We start from the raw sequence: 19,920 nt of genomic DNA on the forward strand, positions 1-19,920 counted from the left end.
CATTCTCAAAATCAATACCAACATTCAACGCCATTGAACCCAAGAATTAAAATGGATCGAATTTATGCTCAACACTGGCCTTTTTCCACTCTGCTCATGGATTTTTATCAGCGCACCCTTTTATTCTTATCCCCTTCATGCATTTATCTGATTTCCTCAACAACGCTCCTCTGAAATTCCTCTCAATTGCAGCTGTGTGTTCCAACTTCTAACCAGTTACCAAGTCTAGACGCCTTGCCCCCAAAGTCCTCCTTGGATGGCCCCCAGCTCCTGGTTTACGAAGCAGATTATCCTTGTGTGCACAACTCGCTTTCAGGGGTCTTACCTGAGCTTATCTGCGATGAAGATCACTCTCCGCTCCAGGAGGAGAGAGGCAAACACGTGGATCACATGCCGGACGTTCAAACAGCCAAAGAGGCATTCAAAGTCTACGTGTTCCAGTCTGGAGTCAGCGGGCCGACACAGCTCAATAACCTGTAGGACGTCAGCCTGGTTTCAGTGTGGGTCATGACAGCTTAACCAGCAGCAGTAACTAGCAATGACCAGCAATAACAGGCACAAGTAAAGATTACTGACGACAATCCCAAAGAGGGAGTTGTCGGAGGATGACAATGATCCCAAAGATAATTACGAGTGAAGTTAGAGAAAATTGCATAGTTTGGTTTGGTTTGGTTCGGGGCATCGGCAGAACTGCTGCCTGACAGCTCCAGGGTCGATCCTGCCTACGGATGCTTGTCTGTATGGAGTTTGTACGTTCTCCCTGCGATCTGTGTGTGTTTGCTCTGGGTGCTCCCACACTCCAAAGACATACTGGTTTGTAGATTAATTGGCTTTGGAAATTTTTTTGTTGTAAATTGTCCCTAGTGTGTAGGATAGTACAGGGGTTGCTGGTCACCATGGACTCGGTGGGCCAAAGGGCCCATTTCCGTGTTGTATCTCTATAATATGCTATACACTAAGCGGTTCTTATGTCAATAACAGTATTGGGCATGTCCCCACCCACCATTACAGCAGCTGCTTGGATGAGGTTTGTCACTATTGCTGTGCTCCCGCTCACCATATTCCAGTTACTAATCCTGTGGTTGTCATTTTCCCAGTGTGGTTTCCCAGTTAACAGCATGGAAACAGGGTCTTCAGCCCACAGAGTCCACGCCAACCAAAAAAACACTTGCTTCCACATCCCCAGGGCATGCAATCTGTTTTACAGGCCATCGGTATTTGGATGTTGTGTTTGTGTTAGGAGGTAGGAAACCCGACAATTGGGTTGCCAACTATCTCACTCCTAAATAAGAGACAAGGTGATGTCACCGCCCCGCGCCCCACTTGACCTCACCCAGCAAGCGGCCACGTGCTCCCACTCTATCAATGGCGGTCGCCCGGGCCAGGAGGCTGGTTGCTACACAACCTCCGTTAGGTGGCGCCCGGGCCTCCGGGCCTACGCTGTCCGGGCCTAGGCTGTCCGGGCCTACGCTGTCCGGGCCTAATACAGGACAAGGGCGGTCCCGTACAGGTCAAACCAATTTTGCCCAAAATACGGGATGTCCCAGCTAACCCTACAGTTGGCAACCCTACCCAGCAACCAAATTCACACAGCAAAGCAGCGCGGTTTGGCCCAGGAACAAATATTGACCAAGACATTTAGAAGTCTTTTGTTGTTCTTCACAATTGTATCATTGGATCTTTTGCATTTCCATCTGAGGGGACAGACAGGACCTTGGTTTACCATCTCACCTGAACTACAATGCAAGTTCCATAATCTATTGCAGCACGACAGCGCAGCAGTGTAGTTGTGGCCTTACAGCACTTGCAGCACCAGAGACCCGGGTTCAATCCCGACTACGGGTGTTGCCTGTACGGAGTTTGTACATTCTCCCTATGACCACATGGGTTTTCTCTTAAATCTTCGGTTTGCCCCCACACTCCAAAGACGTGCAGGTTTGTAGGTTAATTGGCGTGGTATAAGTGTAAATTGTCCCTAATACGTGTAGCTGTGCCAGGATCACTGGTCGGTGCAGACTCGGTGGGCCAAAGTGCCTGTTTCCGCACTGTATCTCTAAACTAAATTAAACTAAACCCTTCCGCATGGCGCTAAAGATGACTGAGGTACTTGTGGTAGAAGCTCAGCGGCAAGTAGCACTGGCATCTAATTACCAAGCGAGTTACATGGAACTGTACAGTACAGGAACAGGTCCTTTGGAACATCATGTCCATGCCGAGCCGCGATCACCCACACACTAGTTCTATCCTACACACGAGGGACATTTTACAGAAGCCAATTGACAAGGCAGCTGGGTAACCAGCATTGACGATTGTCAGAGAACACCTTCCCATGCCAACTACCCTGCTGGAGGCCATCTGTTGCTGGCCCTGATTTGGCTTGGTCTCTTCTCACCTTCAGTTCTTCACCACCCCCCTTATTTTCAGCATGAAGAAACATCTTCTATCCTTTACCTCCAGGGATCCAGGATTGAGGTTTCTACTGAATATTCTTACCGTTGGCTTGTATGCTACCCAAGTGGGACTAGCAAATGGGACCAGCTTAGATGGGGCACCTTGGCTGGCATGGACCTGTTGGGCCAAAGGGCCTGCTTCCATTGCTGTTTAACAGTATGTCTCAAGTCCCATTTTTTGCCGAGGAAACGCACCAATCATTACCTCATTTCCTGAGCCCGGGAGGAAGTTCTTCACGGTGATGACGCGGCCAGGAGCAGGGAAAGGGGCCTCCATGACGCTCCTCATGAAAGGATGGACCAGGGCAGGCGAGAGCTCCCTTCTCTTCTCCACTTCATCTAATATCTGGGGCAGGGATGCAGATAGACACAGGATGGTGAGCAGAGATGAAAGGTCTGCTGAAATGCAGAGTGCATACCAATTAAGCACAAAGAGCTGGAGTAACTCAGCGGATCAGGCAGCATCTCTGGAGAAAAGGAATAGGTGATATTTCGTGTCGAGTAACTCGTGCATTCCTTTCTCCCACCCCCCCCCCCCCCCCCCCCCGTAGTCATCCCACTGGTTCCACTGTTTACAACCTTGTCTCCCTGTCGTTAGCACATCTTCCCCAGCCAACAATGGGTCATTGTGGGCTCCACCCTTCCTGAGGTCATTTGTTGCCGGCCCTGTTTTGCCCTGGCCTTCTCTATCTTTCAGTCTGAAGCAGGGTTCTGAGCTGAAACGTCACCGATTCCATTTCTCCTGAGATGCTGCCTGACCCGCTGAGTTACTCCAGCATTTTGTATCCATCTTGTTTTAGTGAGCTCGGTCTTGTCAGACTGACACGTGGTTATGGCAAACGTGGACTAGAAACTGGCACAAGGTGGCAAATCGTAGCAGTGGAGAAGGGTGGTGTGTAGAATGGGGAGAACATGTTGAGGGCTGAGAACAAAAAGGCAGCGATCGCCCACATGTAGTTCCCAGAGCTTCAAGTATCACGCTGGGTGAGATAAGTACCAAGAAAGGAAGCTTGCTACCAATGCCTACAGCTCAGCGTTGCAGGAACCCTTTCAGAGTATGGATGGTGCTGGCATAAAATTATAAAAAAGACATCAGGAAGGAGGGGTAAAAGAGTGAATAGTTGAAAGATATGGCACGAAAACAGGCCCTTCCGCCCACCAAGTCCACGGCGACCATCAATCACATGTTCACACTAGTTTAGTTTAGAGATACAGCGCTGAAACGGGCCCTTTGGCCCACCGAGTCCTCGTCGACCAGCGATCGCCGCACATTAACACTATCCTACACACACTAGGGGCAATTTACAATTTTCACCGAAGCCAATTAACCTACAAACCTGTATGTCTTTGGAGTGTGGGAGGAAACCGGAGTTCCTGGATAAAACCCACGCGGTCGCAGGGAGAATGTACAAATTCCATACAGACAGCACCCGTGGTCAGGACCGAACTCGGGTCTCTGGCGCTGTGAGGCAGCACCCCTATCGCTGCGCCACCGTGCCGCACCTAACTTGCCGGGAGATGAATCCACGGTCTGGCACAAGTTGGCGGGTCTCAGCCTGTGTGGCAATCGAGAAAATTGGAGCCAGATTCTGACTTAAAATTGCCATCTCTTATAATGTTAGTGCAATCACACTCTGACTAGCATTATTCAGTGGCTTCTGCTGAGAACCTCGATCATTTTCATTACTAGGCTACACACTGGGTGATATTTTATTGCAGCCGGCGGATGTGAAGGGGATCAGATTTTACGATGCAGCAATACTTGCAGCTGTTTCTGAGTGAAAGAGCAAAATGATTCGTACGATTACTTAAACGGCACGGTGGCGCAGCGGTAGAGTTGCTGCCTTGCAGCGCCGGAGACCCGGGTTCGATCCCGACTACGGATGCTGTCTGTACGGAGCTTGTACGTTCTCCCCGTGACCTGTGTGGGTTTTCTCCGAGATCTTTGGTTTCCTCCCACACTCCAAAGACGCACAGGTTTGTAGGTTAATTGGCTGGGTACGAGTGTAAAATTTTCCCTAGTGTGTGCAGGATAGTGTTACTGCGTGGGGATCGCTGGTCGGTACGGACTCGGTGGGCCGAAGGGCCTGTTTCCACACTGTATCTCAGAACTAAACTAAAAAAAAAACGAAGTTACTGTGCTGAATGTGAACCTGGCCTTTCTCCAAAAACACAAGAGGTGCTGGAACAGGAAATACAAGGGATCCCCTTAAAATACACCAGAGGCCAGACCAGTAACAGCAGGTAACAATCTGAGGCAACAATCAGTCTTACTGCTGCTTCCTGCATTTCCTATTTAAGCACTTCCGAGGTTTGTTTAGGCAGGAACTAGTTGCGGGCTTTTATCTGGCGGATTGTATACAAAAGCTGCACATCCAGGAACCTGAGAGGGCCGCTGAGATTTTTTCTCAAGTGAGAGGGGTTGTCAGGAAGTGGAGGAGAAGCTATTTAAAGGCTTGGCCTTGCTTTCTGCACACACACACCTTCTCCCTCATCCCCCCCACCCACCCCCCCATCCTTCCCACTGGACCGGGTTAGTTCTCCGTACATCCCGGTCGGTGTCAGGAATACGTGGGTGGGCAACATATTGACGGCAGCAGATGAATAATATTTTAACCTAAAGCAGGGATGCAGATCATGGAAACAAAGCCCGATACAACACTACAGCATTACAGCAAAGGAACAGGCCCTTCGGCCCACAACGTCTGTGTCAAATATGCCACCAAGCTAATCCCATGTGCCTGCATGTGAGCCGTATCCCTCTATTCCCTGCATATCCATGTGTCTATTTAAATGCAACTGAAACAGCACCATCCTACGTGCATTCACTTTGAAACAAGCAACTACTGATGCCGGTTTACACAAAAGGACACGAAGTGCTGTAGTAACTCAGCGGACTAGTCAGCATCTCTGCAGAACATGGCACCATGGTGGCTCGGCGGGAGAGTTGCTGCCTTACAGCGCCAGAGACCCGGGTTCGATCCTGACTACGGGGGCTGTCTGTACCAAGTTTGTACGTTATCCTTGTGATCTGCGTGGATTTTCTCCGCAATCGCCGGTTTCCTCCCGCGCTCCAAAGACGTACAGGTTTGTAGGTTAATTGGCTTGGTATCATTGTAAAAATTGTGCCTAATGTGTGTAGGATAGTGTTAGTGTGTGGGGATCGCTGGTTGGCACGGACTCAGTGGGCCGAAGGGCCTGTTTCTGCGCTGTATCTCTAAACTAAACTACACTCAGCGGGTCAAGCAGCACCACTGGAGAACATGGACAGGTAACCTTTAGGGTCAGAACAACTTCTTCAGACTGAAGAAGGGTCCCGACCCAAAACGTCACCTATCAATGTTCTCCAGAGATGCTGCTTGTCCCGCTGAGTTACTCCAGCACTTTGTGTCCATTCTACTTTCAGTACTGCCCCTGGCAGTGCGTTCCAGGCACCCACCATCTTCCCTGTAAAACAAACTTGTCCTGCACTTCTCCTTTAAACTTTCTGTACCCTCTGATCTTTGGAGTTTCCACCAAGGGACAGAAATTCTGTCCTATCTACCCTATCCCTGCCTCTCATAAATTTATATACTTTTATCAGGTTTTCCCTCAACCTCCCGCCAGCCAGAGGAAAAATAGGGCAGTGAGTTTGTGATCATGGCACAAAGTAGATAGAAGTGGACAGTTTCTAATAGCTAACGGGTCAAAAAACGAGGAGCTGTTGATGAATGATGAATGCAAGAGATTTAGCACAGTTTCAAGAAACTCTTGACATCAAGTTGTGAGGTTATTGAAATTACTTCCAAGTTAAGCAATGTGGTCATGGTGGAATAGCAATAAATTAGGTTTAGATCTGATCGACACCAAAGTGGTTGATTGCAGGAATATGTAGAAACAGAGGTCGCAGTCTTTAGAAATACGTTTATACGAAGGATCAATGGGACCACTTTGATGGATCAGAGACCCGTTACCGTATCTAATTTCCAGAGTTTCTTGTGACTAGATTTACTGGCATGGTTTCTCACCCCCTTTCCCAGACTGGAAACATCGCTACGTTTAAAAGCCCAGTGCTTCACCATTAAAACGCAGCCGTTCAAGTTTGTGGACACCCCAGTGTGTGTCAAAGGTCAAAGATCCTGTAATGGGGGCAGGAAGGTCACTGTGCCCGGTAACAAGATGGCACACAGAGAGAGACAGACACGCACAGACGGACACACAGGCAGACGGACACAGGCAGACGGACACACACGCAGACGGGCACACGCTGACAGATAGATGCACACGCAGACAGATAGACGACACACGCAGACAGACACACGCAGACACACGCAGACAGACACACGCAGACAGGCTCACGCAGACAGACAGACACACGCAGACAGACACACGCAGACAGATCGACGCACACGCAGACAGATCGACGCACACGCAGACACAAATAGACAGACGCACACGCAGAGATGCACACGCAGACACACGGGGACACACACACACACACAGACACTTTTCGATTTGCTTTTACCTTTGAGAAGAGATTGAAGCAGCCTAGACGACTGACGATACAATAAACCTCCGGCAGTCTTTTACCTTTCCCATTCGGCTAGACAAAGCACATGGAATGAAGCAGATGAAATAGTCAACTCAAAATAGTTGGAAGGTAACATCACACTTCTATGATTCTAAGCCTTAAACTGACACAGTGGAACAACCGTCACCTAGGCATGTCAAGTGTGTGGGGACATCAATCATCCCCAAAGCCCCGTCCATCTCCGACGCTCCTCTGCCACCCCCTTTCCTCGTAGCACCCTTCTGGATAATCCCCCTGCCCCTCCAGAGTGGCACCCTTCACTTTGGGAATCGTTGATATAAATTACATTGAGATGGTCTGTCAGCCCCAAGTTGGGGAATCGAGAACCAGAGGACCTAGGTTTAAGGTGAGGGGTAAAAGATTCAAGAGGGACCTGCAGGGTAACTTTTTCGCACAAAGGGTGGTGGATGTATGAAACAAGCTGCCGGAAGAGGTAGTTGAGGCAGATGCTTTTGCAATATTTAAGAAACATTTAAACAAGTAGAAGGATACGACATGTTTAGAGAGTGCAGGAAAAAGCGTCTGAAGAAGGGTCTCGACCCGAAAAGTAACCCATTCCTTCTCTCCTGAGATGCTGCCTGACCTGCTGAGTTTCTCCAGCATTTTATGATACCTTCGACAGGTTTAAGAGAGATATGGGCCAAACGCAGGCAGGTGGGACTAGTATGATTAACCTGTTAATTAGCATGGGTGCCAGGGGTTATGGGAGAAGGCAGGAGAACGGGGTTAGGAGGAACAGGTAGACCAGTCAAGATTGAATGGTGGAGTAGACATGATGGGCCGAATGGCCTAATTCTGCTCCTGTCACGTATGACCTAGTGCAGGTGGGACATGTTGGCGGTGTGGGCAGGTTGGGCTGAAGGGCCAGTTTCTACGCTGTAAGGCTCTAATCACTAGGACTAACCACTAGGTCTCAAACACAGCTCCCCTGCTACTTTTTAGCTAACACACAATTTGTGGAAATTGGTATTCCCACTGTGCAGGTGCTGGGTGGGGATGAGTGAAGGACTTACCAATAGCTTCCTGCAGTACCCAAACCTCCTGCTTCCATCCTCACCGGTCAGAACAAAGGAGAAAGTCTCACTGTAGACACAAGGATGACAAACTGGTAACAGCCACCATTAATCAGAGAACATCAATGGCAAAATGCAAATGCTGGAGGAACTAAGTGGGTCAGGCCGCATCTGCGGAGGGAATGGGCAGCCAACGATTCGAGTCGGGATCCTACTTCAGACTGATCATCAATAGCAAGCTCTGCTACTGTTAAGATGTACCATTAATGACAGAACATGCATCTATTGTTCGTGGCTTGTAGTCATGCTTAGTATTTTGTAGTATATCTTTTGCATGCAATGACTGCTTGAAGTCTGCGATTCATGGATATCACCAGTTGCTGGGTATCTGGTGATGCTCTGCCAGGCCTGTGTTGCAGCCATCTTTAGCTTATATTTGTTTTGGGGGCTAGTCCCCTTCAGGTTTCTCATCAGCATTTAAAAGGCATGTTCAATTGGGTTCAGATCGGGTGATTGACTTGGCCACTCAAGAACTGACCATTTTTCAGCTTTGAAAAACTCCTTTGTTGCTTTAGCAGTATGTTTGGGATCATTGTCTTGCTGTAGAATCAACAGCCGGCCAATGGGTTTTGAGGCATTTGTTTGAACTTGAGCAGATTGGATGTGTCTAAACACTTCAGAATTCATTGTGCTACTACCATAAGCAGTTGTATCATCAATGAAGATAAGTGAGCCAGTACCTTCAGCAGCCATACATGCCCAGGCCATAACACCCCCACCACCGTGTTTCACAGATGAGGTGGTATGCTTTGGATCTTGGGCAGTTCCTTCTCTCCTCCATACTTTGCTCTTGCCATCACTCTGATACAAGTTAATCTTCGTCTCATCTGTCCACAAGACCTTTTTTCTAGAACTGTGGTTGCTCTTTTAAGTACTTCTTGGCAAACTGTAACCTGGCCATCCTATTTTTGTGGCTAACCAGTGGTTTGCATCTTGCAGTGTAGCCTCTGTATTTCTGCTCATGAAGTCTTCTGCGGACATTGACAAATCCACACCTGACTCCTGAAGAGTGTTTCTGATCTGTCGGACAGGTGTTTGGGGATTTTTCTTTATTACAGAGAGAATTCTTCTGTCATCAGCTGTGAAGGTCTTCCTTGGCCTGCCAGTCCCTTTGCGATTAGAAAGCTCACCAGTGCTCTCTTTCTTCTTAATGATGTTCCAATCGGTTGATTTTGGTAAGCCTATGGTTTGGCTGATGTCTCTAACAGTTGTATTCCTGTTTCTCAGTCTCATAATGGCTTATTTGACTTTCATTGGCACAACTTTGGTCCTTATGTTGATAAACAGCAATAAAAGTTTCCAAAGGTGATGGAAAGACTGGAGGAAAGACTAAGTGCTGAGAGCTCTCTTATACCTGCATTAAGGAGGCAATTAAACACACCTGAGCAATCACAAACACCTGTGAAGCCATGTGTCCCAAACATTATGGTGCCCTGAAATGGGGGGAACAATGTATAAACTAAAGATACTAGAGGAGCAAGATGAACCACTCCGTTGAAATTGCCTATACTGAAGTGTAGTACGTAAAGGAGCGGAACATCTGCCATTTTAGTAAGCAAAACCCACCGTTCGCTATGCCTCTCGCAGTGTAATCAGTGTTTTGGGGGAAACAGTATGTGTGATGATACCATAAAAATGCAGAATATATCTCATCTATCAATTCACAGGTTTTTGTTATTTTTCTTTTAAAATGTTTCTGCAAGTTTCTGCCTACTAAAATGGCGCCGTGACATACTACGGTTTTTTAGGGTCGAGTGGTCTATCTTGCTCTGCTCTATTATCTTTGGTATAAACACTGCTGTAATTTCTACATGGTGAAACCAAAATGTATAAAAATATCCTTTAATAAAATCTGACAACCACAGGTGATTTTTTTCTATTACAAATCTCAAATTGTGGAGTACAGAGGCAAATAAATAAATGATGGGTCTTTGTCCCAAACATTATGGAGGGCAATGTACCTGGTCAGCTGGGAGACTGGAGTCCATTCGTTGATGTCTGGAAAGCAGAACTGCGGGATGGCCTTCAGTCGGTCCTCGGCATCACGGGCCTGCCTGGTCGCCTTCTCCAGCTGCAACACAAGGGGTGAATAAGCCTCTCGTCAAGCAACCAGTCAATGTTTAGTTCAGACACAAAATGCTAGAGTAACTCAGCGGGACAGGCAGCATCTCTGGAAAGATGGAATGGGTGACGTTTCGGGTCTCGACCCAACTTCGGACTGGTCTCGACCCGAAACATCACCCACTCTTTCTCTGCCCGGCGGGGGCTTCAATGTCGGGAGCCACGACCGCCCCGACGTGCAGCGGCGGCATCTTCGCCCGCCCAGGATCGCGGGGCTTGGGTCGACCCGCTGCAGACCTTTCACCGTCCGGCACGGCCTGGAACGTGGCAGCTTCAACAGCCTGACCGCGGGAGAAGATGGCAGGGGAAGAGAAAAGACATTCTGGCCTTCCATCACAGTCAGGAGGTGACTGGAGGAGACTCACTGTGATGGATGTTTCTTTTTTTTGTTTTTTGTTTTGTGTTGGTTGTGATTGTGTGTGAAATTGTTTATTTTTTATTGCTCTATTCCTGGATTGTGGGTGAACTTTCATTTCACTGCACATCTTGTATGTGTATGTGACAAATAGACTTGACTTTCCTACACACAATGTTTAGTTTAGCTTAGATAAGCGATACAGTGCAGAAACAGGCCCTTCGGCCTACCGAGTCCACGCCGACCAGCGATCTCCGCACATTAACACTATCCTACACACACTAGGGGGATAATTTATATTTATACCAAGCCTGTGTAGCTGGGTCATGTTGGCCAGCATGGGCTAGTTGGGCCGAAGAGTGATACAGTGTGGAAACAGGCATTTTGGCCCAACTAGCCCTTGCCAGCCAAAATGTCCCAGCTACACTAGTCCCACCTGCCTGCGTTTGGCCCCTATCCCTCTAATCCCTTCCTATCCCTGTAACTGACCAAATGAATTACTGTTAAAACACAAAGTACTTGTGCAAAACACCAGGATAATCGTTCAAACAAGAAAACCAAGCCCAATGCAAAAGTAGTATCTAAACTACCACTTATGCTATAGATCAACAGGGCGGCATGGTGGCGCAGTGGTAGAGTTGCTGCCTTGCAGCGCCAGAGACCCGGGTTTTGATCCTGACTACGGGTGCTGTCTGTATGGAGCTTGTATGTTCTCGCCGTGACTTGCATGAGTTTTCTCCAGGAAGCTCCAGTTTCCTCCCACACTCTGAAGACGTACAGGTATGTAGGCTAATTGGCTTGGTATCAATGTATATGTTTCCCTAGTGTGTGTAGGATAGTGTAGGTGTGCAGGGATCGATGGTCAGCCAGGACTCGGTGGGCCCAAGGGTCTGTTTCTGTGCTATATCACTATTACTAAACTAAGACAATGCTAACTTCATATTCGGTAATAGGCTATCTACATGTTAACAAACACACAAGCTAAGTGTTTAACCAAGAAACCCAATCCCGCTGCCACCTAAAAATCCAAAATGCCTTTACACAGTTAAACTACTGAACAAAAACTAGGTGTGGAGATGGCAGTATATCATTGGGGGTATCAAGTGCGCACTGGTCTGTTAAATGTTATGATAGAACCTGCCTCAACTACCTCCTCCGGCAGCTCATTCCATATACCACCACTGTCCTTTGAGTAAAAACAAGTTGCCCCTCAGGCTCCTATTACACCTTTCCCTCCTCACCTTAAATATATGCCCTTTGGTTCTTGATACCGCTACTCTGGGTAAAAGACTGGGTAAAATACCTTTTTATTCACAAAATGTTGGAGTAACTCAGCAGGTCGGGCAGCATCTCGGGAGAGAAGGAATGGGTGACGTTTCAGGTCGAGACCCTTCTTCAGACTGACGTCAGGGGGGCGGGACAAAGGAAGGATATAGGTGGAGACAGGAAGATAGAGGGAGATCTGGGAAGGAGGAGGGGAAGGGAGGGACAGAGGAGCTATCTAAAGTTGGAGAAGTCGACGTTCATACCACCGGGCTGCAAACTGCCCAGGCGAAATATGAGGTGCTGTTCCTCCAATTTCCGGTGGGCCTCACTATGGCACTGGAGGAGGCCCATGACAGAAAGGTCAGACTGGGAATGGGAGAGGGAGTTAAAGTGCTCGGCCACCGGGAGATCAGTTTTGTTAATGCGGACCGAGCGCAGGTGTTCAGCGAAGCGATCGCCGAGCCTGCGCTTGGTTTCGCCGATGTAAATAAGTTGACATCTACCTTATCCATTCCACTCATGATCTTATGCACAAGCCACAGGTCAAGCCCAATTCACACACACCAATGCTCCTTGTCCACCAGTAGCACGGTTCACAAAGCACATGGGAAAAGTAGGCCATTTAGCCCTTCAAATCTGTTCTGCCGTTCATAGTGAAACATCTAAATTTAGGAACCTGTTCGAGCTGTCTCTCTATGCTAAGTTTAGAGATACAGCATGGAAACAGGCTCTTTGTCCACGCCGTGATCACCAGTACAATTGTTCCATCCTACAATCTAGGGACAATTTATAGAAGACAATTAACCAACAAACCTGCACGTCTTTGGAGTGTGGGAGGAAACTGGAGCACCCATAGAAAACTCACGCAGTCACGGGAAGAAAGTACAAACTCTGTACAGACAGCATCCATAGTCAGGATCGAACCCGGGTCTCTAGAGCTGTAAGGCAGCAACACTACCGCTGCACCTGTGTTCAACCAGGAATTCTTGGTCAATGTACACAAGAACATGGACAAGTGGTCATGCCACTAAATGTACACACACAAGGGGTGCAATCAGTCTTACCTTACTCGGGAACTGCTGTGTGACCTGTGGCTCATAGTTATTAGAGGGGGCCTTCTTGCGAAGAGATACCACCACAAAGTACTCAAAAAGCTGCTGTTCCTGCAACTCGATTAAATCTCGCTCCAGGGTTTGGTAGCGTGCGTTCCTCTTCAACGTGGAGTGCACATACACCAAGCGCTGACTGTGTGCTGCAAGCATTAAAACCATGAAAACATTAAAACCACACACAAACAAGCACTGCAGCAATATAATACAGGAGAAATCTACTTTCGGGCAAGCCAAGGGCTTTTGAAGTCCGAGGAGCAGAATTAGGCCATTCGGCCCATTAAGTCTACTCCGCCATTCAATCATGGCTGATCTATCTTTCCCTCTCAACCTCATTCTCCTACCTCTGATGCCCCACACTAATCATGTATCTGTTAATCTCCCCCGTAAAAATATCCACTAAACGTGGCCTCCACAGGCGTCTGTGGCAATGAATTCCACACGTTCACCACTGAAGAATTTGCAGTCAAGAAGCAAATTGGAACAGAATTATTATTAGATGACACAGTGCTGTTGAACTCCCGGGCTGGTGACATGCCTGTATAGAGCAACATGCCAGCAGGAGGGATACACATGCATGAAAACATCGGCGGATGGATTATATGCCATCAACAGGCAGCTCTAACATATGGGTTATGTTGGTTGGTTGCCAACACAAGAATCCCAACATGGTTGTGTTTATGAGATTGTTTCAAGTTGTTAGATAGAGTGATACAGCGTGGAAACAGGCCTGTCGGCCCAGTTTACCCACACCGACCAACGTGCCCTACTTACACTACTCCCACCTTTGGCCCATATCCCTCCAAACCCTTCCTATCCATGTACCTGTCTATATGCTTCTTAAACGTTTCAACAGTGTCTGCCTCACCTACCTCCTCTGACAGCTCGTTCCATAGACCCACCTATTCTTCACCCTTGGTTCCAGACCCTTGCCGTCACGGCATGGGGGGGGTGGGGGTGGGGGTGGGTGGCAAGGTACCTATCCACATAGCCGGCCGCGGAAGTGGGGACGGATCTTCCGGCTCCGGCCGGGCCTGAATTCCAGAGCCCTGAACACAGACGGCAAATTCGTCCCGCCACTCGGCCGTGGACGTCGGCTATGGGAACGGATTTGCCAGCTCTGGCCGGGCTGGAGTTCCAGAGCCCCGGCCGCAGGGGGCAAATTTAAGCTGCCAATCGGCTGCGGAAGTCCCGATGAGGTCAAGATCGTCCGCCTCACCCAGCCTAGGCACCACAATTATGGGGGGATTCCAAGTGCCCCCCTCGTAATTTTAACCCAGTTTAAAGGAGCCGCTGAACCACCAGTTGCTGGAAAACCATTGGTGGACCTCTATGTCATGTTGTACAGCAACCTCACAATGGCACTACACTCCTCTGTCCTCAGTAGCTTGCCTCATTAAACCCAAGGGACAAATCCCAGCATTCATAACATCGCTACACACCATTAGTTACATTAGACTGACCACATTGTTGGCACGTATTATTCACAAAATGCTGGAGTAACTCAGCAGGTCAGGCAGCATCTCGGGAGAGAAGGAATGGGTGACGTTTCGGGTCGAGACCCTTCCTCAGTCTGAGGAAGGGTCTCGACCCGAAACGTCACTCAGTCTGAGGAAGGGTCTCGACCCGAAACGTCACCCATTCCTTCTCTCCCGAGATGCTGCCTGACCTGCTGAGTTACTCCAGCATTTTGTGAATAAATCGATTTGTACCAGCATCTGCAGTTATTTTCTTATACTACTTGTTGGCACGTATGACCCCAGACTCCCAAACCAGATGCCCCATTCTACGTACGCCCTGTCACAGGAAAGGACCACGTGTCAGACAGAGGAAAAGACGCAAGGATGTTTAGTTTAGTTTATCATTGTCATGTGCACCGAGGTTCAGTGAAAAGCTTTTTGATGCGTGCTATCCAGTCAGCGAAAAGACTATGCATGGTTACAATCAAGCCGTCCACAGGGTGCAGATACAGGATAACGGGAATAACGTTTAGTGCAAGATAAAGTCCGATTAAAGATAGTCAGATAGATGGAAGGTCAGGACCACTCTCCAGTTGGTGACAGGATAGTTCAGTCGGCTGATAACAGCTGGGAAGAAACTGACCCCGAATCCTGAGGTATGCATTTTCACTCTTCTGTACCTCTTGCCTAGTGGGAGAGGGGAGACGAGGGGGGCGAGACCCGTCCTTGATTGTACTGCTGGCCTTGCCGAGGCAGCGTGAAGTGTAGACGGAATCAATGGAAGGGATGGGCTCATCATCCCCTGTGTCTCCAGTGAATCTCTGGTCCACAACCACTCAGACTGAGGAAGGAGCATTCAGAATGGTATCAAGAAGGGATGGTCTATGGATGCTCACAACGTTTACCAAGGTGACTACCAGTACACTCGCCAAAGCAACTCTTGCCCCATTGTGCAGAGTCTGCAGTCCCATATTAACCTGCTGCAGGACACATAACCTTTAGACACAGCGCGGAAACAGGCTCTTCAGCCCACCTAGTCCGTGCCGTCCAGCAATCATCCCGTACACTGACACTATCCGACACACTAGGGACAATTTACAATTATACCAAACCAATTAACATGCAAACCCATACGTCTTTGGAAGGTGGGAGGAAACCAGAGCACCCGGAGAAAACCCACGCGATCGCAGGGAGAACGTACAAACTCCGTACAGACAGCACCCGTAGTCAGGATCGAACTCGGGTCTCTGGCACTGTGAGGCAGCAACTCTGCCGCTGCGCCACCCCATAATCGTAGGATGTAATCCTTGATCCCAGACTGTCTCAGAGTAAAGACCATTGTCAACGTTCTATCAAAATGCACACGCCCATGAGGCACTCCATTACCTTTCTGCTGCTCCTCTGTATCACTCTCCGTCTCACTGTTGTCATCTGAAAGATACAAGAATACAGATGGATTTGAAATATTAAAATGGCACATGGAACTGCAGGGAATGGAGGGGTGTGGATCAGATGCAGCTAGAGGTAACTTGGCATATTGTTTGACAATGGTGCTTTATTGTCACATATGCAAATACACAGTGAAATGTTTTTCTTACATACAGTTCAGTAAACTATTGCTGTACCCAAGAACAATCTCCGATTAGCACAGTGTACAGAAATAGTCGTCTGAGACCACTTGCAAAAGACGCCAGGTTTTGGCGTCTTTTTCACAGTCCAGTTCGGCCTCTAGTTCTTATGAGTGGTTCCCAATCCAGGCAAACCCCAGGCTGCTGCCTTCCTTGGTCGAGTGGATCGATCAATGAATCAACGTCCCTCTCCTCAGCCGCCCACCTTTGTAGCCCTGGGGCGCCTCCTGCAGGCAACCTCGAGGGTGTGGTAGGCCAGACCATGGCTCCTTCTCCTACCGGCCTTCTCCTACCATCCTACATGGTCCCTTCTCTCTGGTAGGAGCAGGAGCCGTGGTCTGGCTTACCGCTGGTCTCTGGTCTTCGAGGGATGAGCAGGGGCTGGCATGGCAGCTTCCCTGCTACAGGCCACGGCCCGGGTTCGATCCTGACTACGGATGCTGTCTGTGCGGAGTTTGTACGTTCTCCCCGTGACCGCGCGGGTTGTCCCCGGGTTACTCCAGCATTTTGTGTCTATCTTCATGCTTGCTACTGACAGACAGCAGATTGTGAGCCTTTACTGTACATGATTAAGGGCCACACCATGCAATGGCTCAGGAATACCGCAGTAGATTCACTGAACTGACTTGTTTCGGAAGCGTTCATCAGACATGCAGAGGGCAGCCTCAGCTTTCCCAGCAAGAATAGTTCACAGGAGTAGTTGAACAGTGAAAAAGCCGTCTCCTGAATAAAACCTGCAGCCTTTACTTTAGCATTAGAGACACAGCGCGGATAAAGACCTTTCGGCCGAATGAATCCATGCCGACCAGCGATCGCCCCGTACACTAGCACTATCCTACACACAAGAGACAATTAACAATTTTACCGAAGTCAATTAACCTACAAACCTGCATGTCTCTGGAGTGTGGGAGAAAACCGGAGCACCCGGATAAAACCCACGCAGTCACGGGGAGAATGTTAAAAACTCCATACAGACATAACCCGCAGTCAGTATCGAACCCCGGTCTTTGGCGCTGTGAGGCAGCAACTCTACCGCTGCGCCACTGTGCTGCTGTGATATTTTTGGTCACATCACCTCTTTAACTAGGCTTCCTATCAAAGCACACACGAGCTCTCTATCTCCCCATCACTCACTATCGAAGCACACACAAACTGCACAGTGGGTCAGTTTGACCTTTGGCAAACCACAGTAGAATCTCCACTCACTATTTTAACCATTCTTTTGGAATTATTTGTAGAAACAGAAAACTGCAGGTCCAGGTTTATGCACAAAAGGACAGAAAACGCTGGAGTAACTCAGCAGGTCAGACAGCATCTCAGGAGAACATGGAGTAGTGACATTTTGGCTCGAGACCCCTTTTTCAGACTAATTGTAGGGGGGTGGGGGGGAAAGAAAAAAAAATTGGAAGAGGCTAGAGGCAAGAGAAAGCATGGCAGGCAATAATAGGTGGACATAAGCGAGATTGGCGAGGCGAGATTGGCGAGGCGAGATTTTGACAGGTTGGAACAAAGGCCAAAGATAAGAGCAGAAGGTGAGAAACAGGTTTGACGAGTTGCAGAGTGTGGTGGGAACCCAGGTGGGGCTGAGGGTGGGGTTAGTTAAACTAACATGCACTCTTGGGATGTTAAGGACGTTGCTGAGAGCCCTGTGATTCCGTACTGTTGCAATCATCAACTTTCTCAGCCAGTGCCTTTCAGACAGTTTCCTACCAACATACCAAACACAATGCACCACTCTCAGAGAGGAGTTATCTGAAGTGACAATCTGTCATTGTCTGCCTCGTAATAACCTATATCCTGCTGAATAAGTGGTAACGCCAGTGATCCCCACAGTGAGTGGAACATACTCCGAAGAGCACGAGGGGAACTAAAAATATCCACTGTACAACTGACTTTTATATCATCTAAACTCAGTTGTGCCACAACCAGATTGTCAGCAAGACATTGTTTGTACAGACTTTCCAAAAATTCTAATGTATAACATTGCTCATATCTCTGCATCTACAACATACATTTAAGTTGTAAACATACGGATGTAAATTTTGCACCTTTCTGTGGTGTGGACTCGGGACCCGATGATGTAAAAGCCTTCACTTTTTTCTTTCCTCGTTTAGCATCGTACGCGGCCTGGATCTTCAAAACGAGCTGGAACAAAATGGCCGCAGTTAATCACCGCGGCAACACTGTGCCGTCTACCTGCCAGAGTCTGTTAACACAGGGTACCAGTAACATAGGATGATACACCACGAAGCAAACACCGAAGATGCTTTCTACAGTTTATAAGTTAGGCATAAGCACTGCAGCTCCAAATACTGGGGACTGCTTCCTATAGAAGGGACAGCGGTAGAGCTGCTGCCTTACAGCACCAGAGACCCGGGTTCGATCCTGACTACCGGTGCTGTCTGTACGGTTTGTACCTTCTCCCTGTGGGGGTTTTCCCCAGAATCTCCGGTTTCCTCCCACGCTCCAAAGACGTGCAGGTTTGTTGGTTAATTGGATTGGTAAAAATTGTAAATTGTCCCTAGTGTGCATAGATAGTGTTAATGTGCGGGGATCGCTGGTCGGCGTGGACCGAAGGGCCTGTTTCCACACTGCATCTCTAAACCAAACAACAAAAAAGTACAAGATGCAGCATTCAAATATTGGAGTTCCATAACAGGTACCTCTGAATGTACAATGTAATGTCACGCCTATTTGATTGATGTAATTTTGAAGTAACACACTTGTTTCATTTGAGACCATAGCTTGATTTACCCGCTCGTATTTTTGGAAAGATGCACCCAAATTTACTGCTGGCAGCTTAGTCATTTAAATGTTTCATTTACACATTTTTAAATTACGCGCTGTTTTTCAAGCACATAACCACCGCATAAAACACAAGGTGCCTGTTAGGTGTCAGAGGTTATGGGGAGAAGGCAGGAGAATGGGGTTAGAAGGGAGAGATAGATCAGCCATGATTGAATGGCAGACTTGATGTCCTAATTGACCTAATTCTGCTCCTAGAACTTATGACCTTACTAGTAAAGACTGATTATAGTGGGGTATCCCAAAATGCTGGAGTAACTCAGCAGGTCAGGCAGCATCGCAGGAGAGAAGGAATGGGTGACGTTTCGGGTCGAGACCCTTCTTCAGACTATATATATTCAGATTATACTGGGGTAAAACACAAGCTGACACTAAAATACACCAAGTGCTGGAGTAACACAGAAGGTCAGGCAGCATCTCTGGAGAACATAGATAGGTAACATTTCAGGTTGGGACCCTTCTTCAGATCTGAAACGGTCCCGACCCAAAACGTCACCGATCCATGCTCTCCAAGAGATGCTGCCTGACCCGCTGAGTTACTCCTGCACTCTGTTCTTTTGTGTAACCTAAATCTGCAGTTCCTTGTTACTAGAAGCCGACTCACTTCATAGTAACACAAGTCTGAACCCTTCAGGTCCCAAGAGCGATGAAGAGTCCTGACTCAAAAAGTCACCTATCAACATCTTCCAGAGATGCTGCTTCAACCGCTGAGTTACTCCAGCACTTGGTGGTTTTTTTCCCCCAGGAAGTGATAGGTGGATACAGGTGAAGGCAGTTTGATTGATAGATGGGTGGAGTAAGTGACAAATGTTAGAGGTGCATAGGAGACAAAAGGGCTTCATATACGGAGAGAAGAGGCATTTCATTTAGTTTAGAGGTACAGCGTGGAAACAGGCCCTTCAGCCCACTGAGTCCACACCGACCATTGATCACCAGTTTACAGCAATCCATGTTATCCTACATTCTCATCCACTCCTTTCACACTGGGGGCAATGTTACAGAGGCCAATTAACCTACAAACCCAAGATAGACACAAAAAGCTGGAGTAACTCAGTGGGTCAGACAGCATCTCTGGAGAAAAGG

At 48.2% G+C, this 19,920-nt stretch overlaps 1 protein-coding gene across 3 annotated transcripts in view; it reads right to left on the minus strand.

Moving 5' to 3' along the window:
• Nucleotides 1–19,920, minus strand: part of LOC144605508 (DENN domain-containing protein 2C-like) — a 107,034-nt gene that overhangs the window by 17,523 nt on the left and 69,591 nt on the right. For all 3 annotated transcript variants that reach the window (XM_078420868.1, XM_078420866.1, XM_078420867.1), the window contains exons 7-14: nt 18,081–18,177; nt 15,791–15,835; nt 12,900–13,087; nt 10,055–10,164; nt 8,034–8,103; nt 6,955–7,032; nt 2,656–2,796; nt 326–474 (exon numbers count right to left, since the gene is read on the minus strand). In XM_078420868.1, coding sequence (XP_078276994.1) covers nt 326–474; nt 2,656–2,796; nt 6,955–7,032; nt 8,034–8,103; nt 10,055–10,164; nt 12,900–13,087; nt 15,791–15,835; nt 18,081–18,177 — 878 coding nt within the window. The remainder of the gene's footprint in view (nt 1–325; nt 475–2,655; nt 2,797–6,954; nt 7,033–8,033; nt 8,104–10,054; nt 10,165–12,899; nt 13,088–15,790; nt 15,836–18,080; nt 18,178–19,920) is intronic.

Source organism: Rhinoraja longicauda, chromosome 24 (assembly GCF_053455715.1).
Source record: "Rhinoraja longicauda isolate Sanriku21f chromosome 24, sRhiLon1.1, whole genome shotgun sequence".
Classification (NCBI taxonomy): domain Eukaryota; kingdom Metazoa; phylum Chordata; class Chondrichthyes; order Rajiformes; family Arhynchobatidae; genus Rhinoraja; species Rhinoraja longicauda.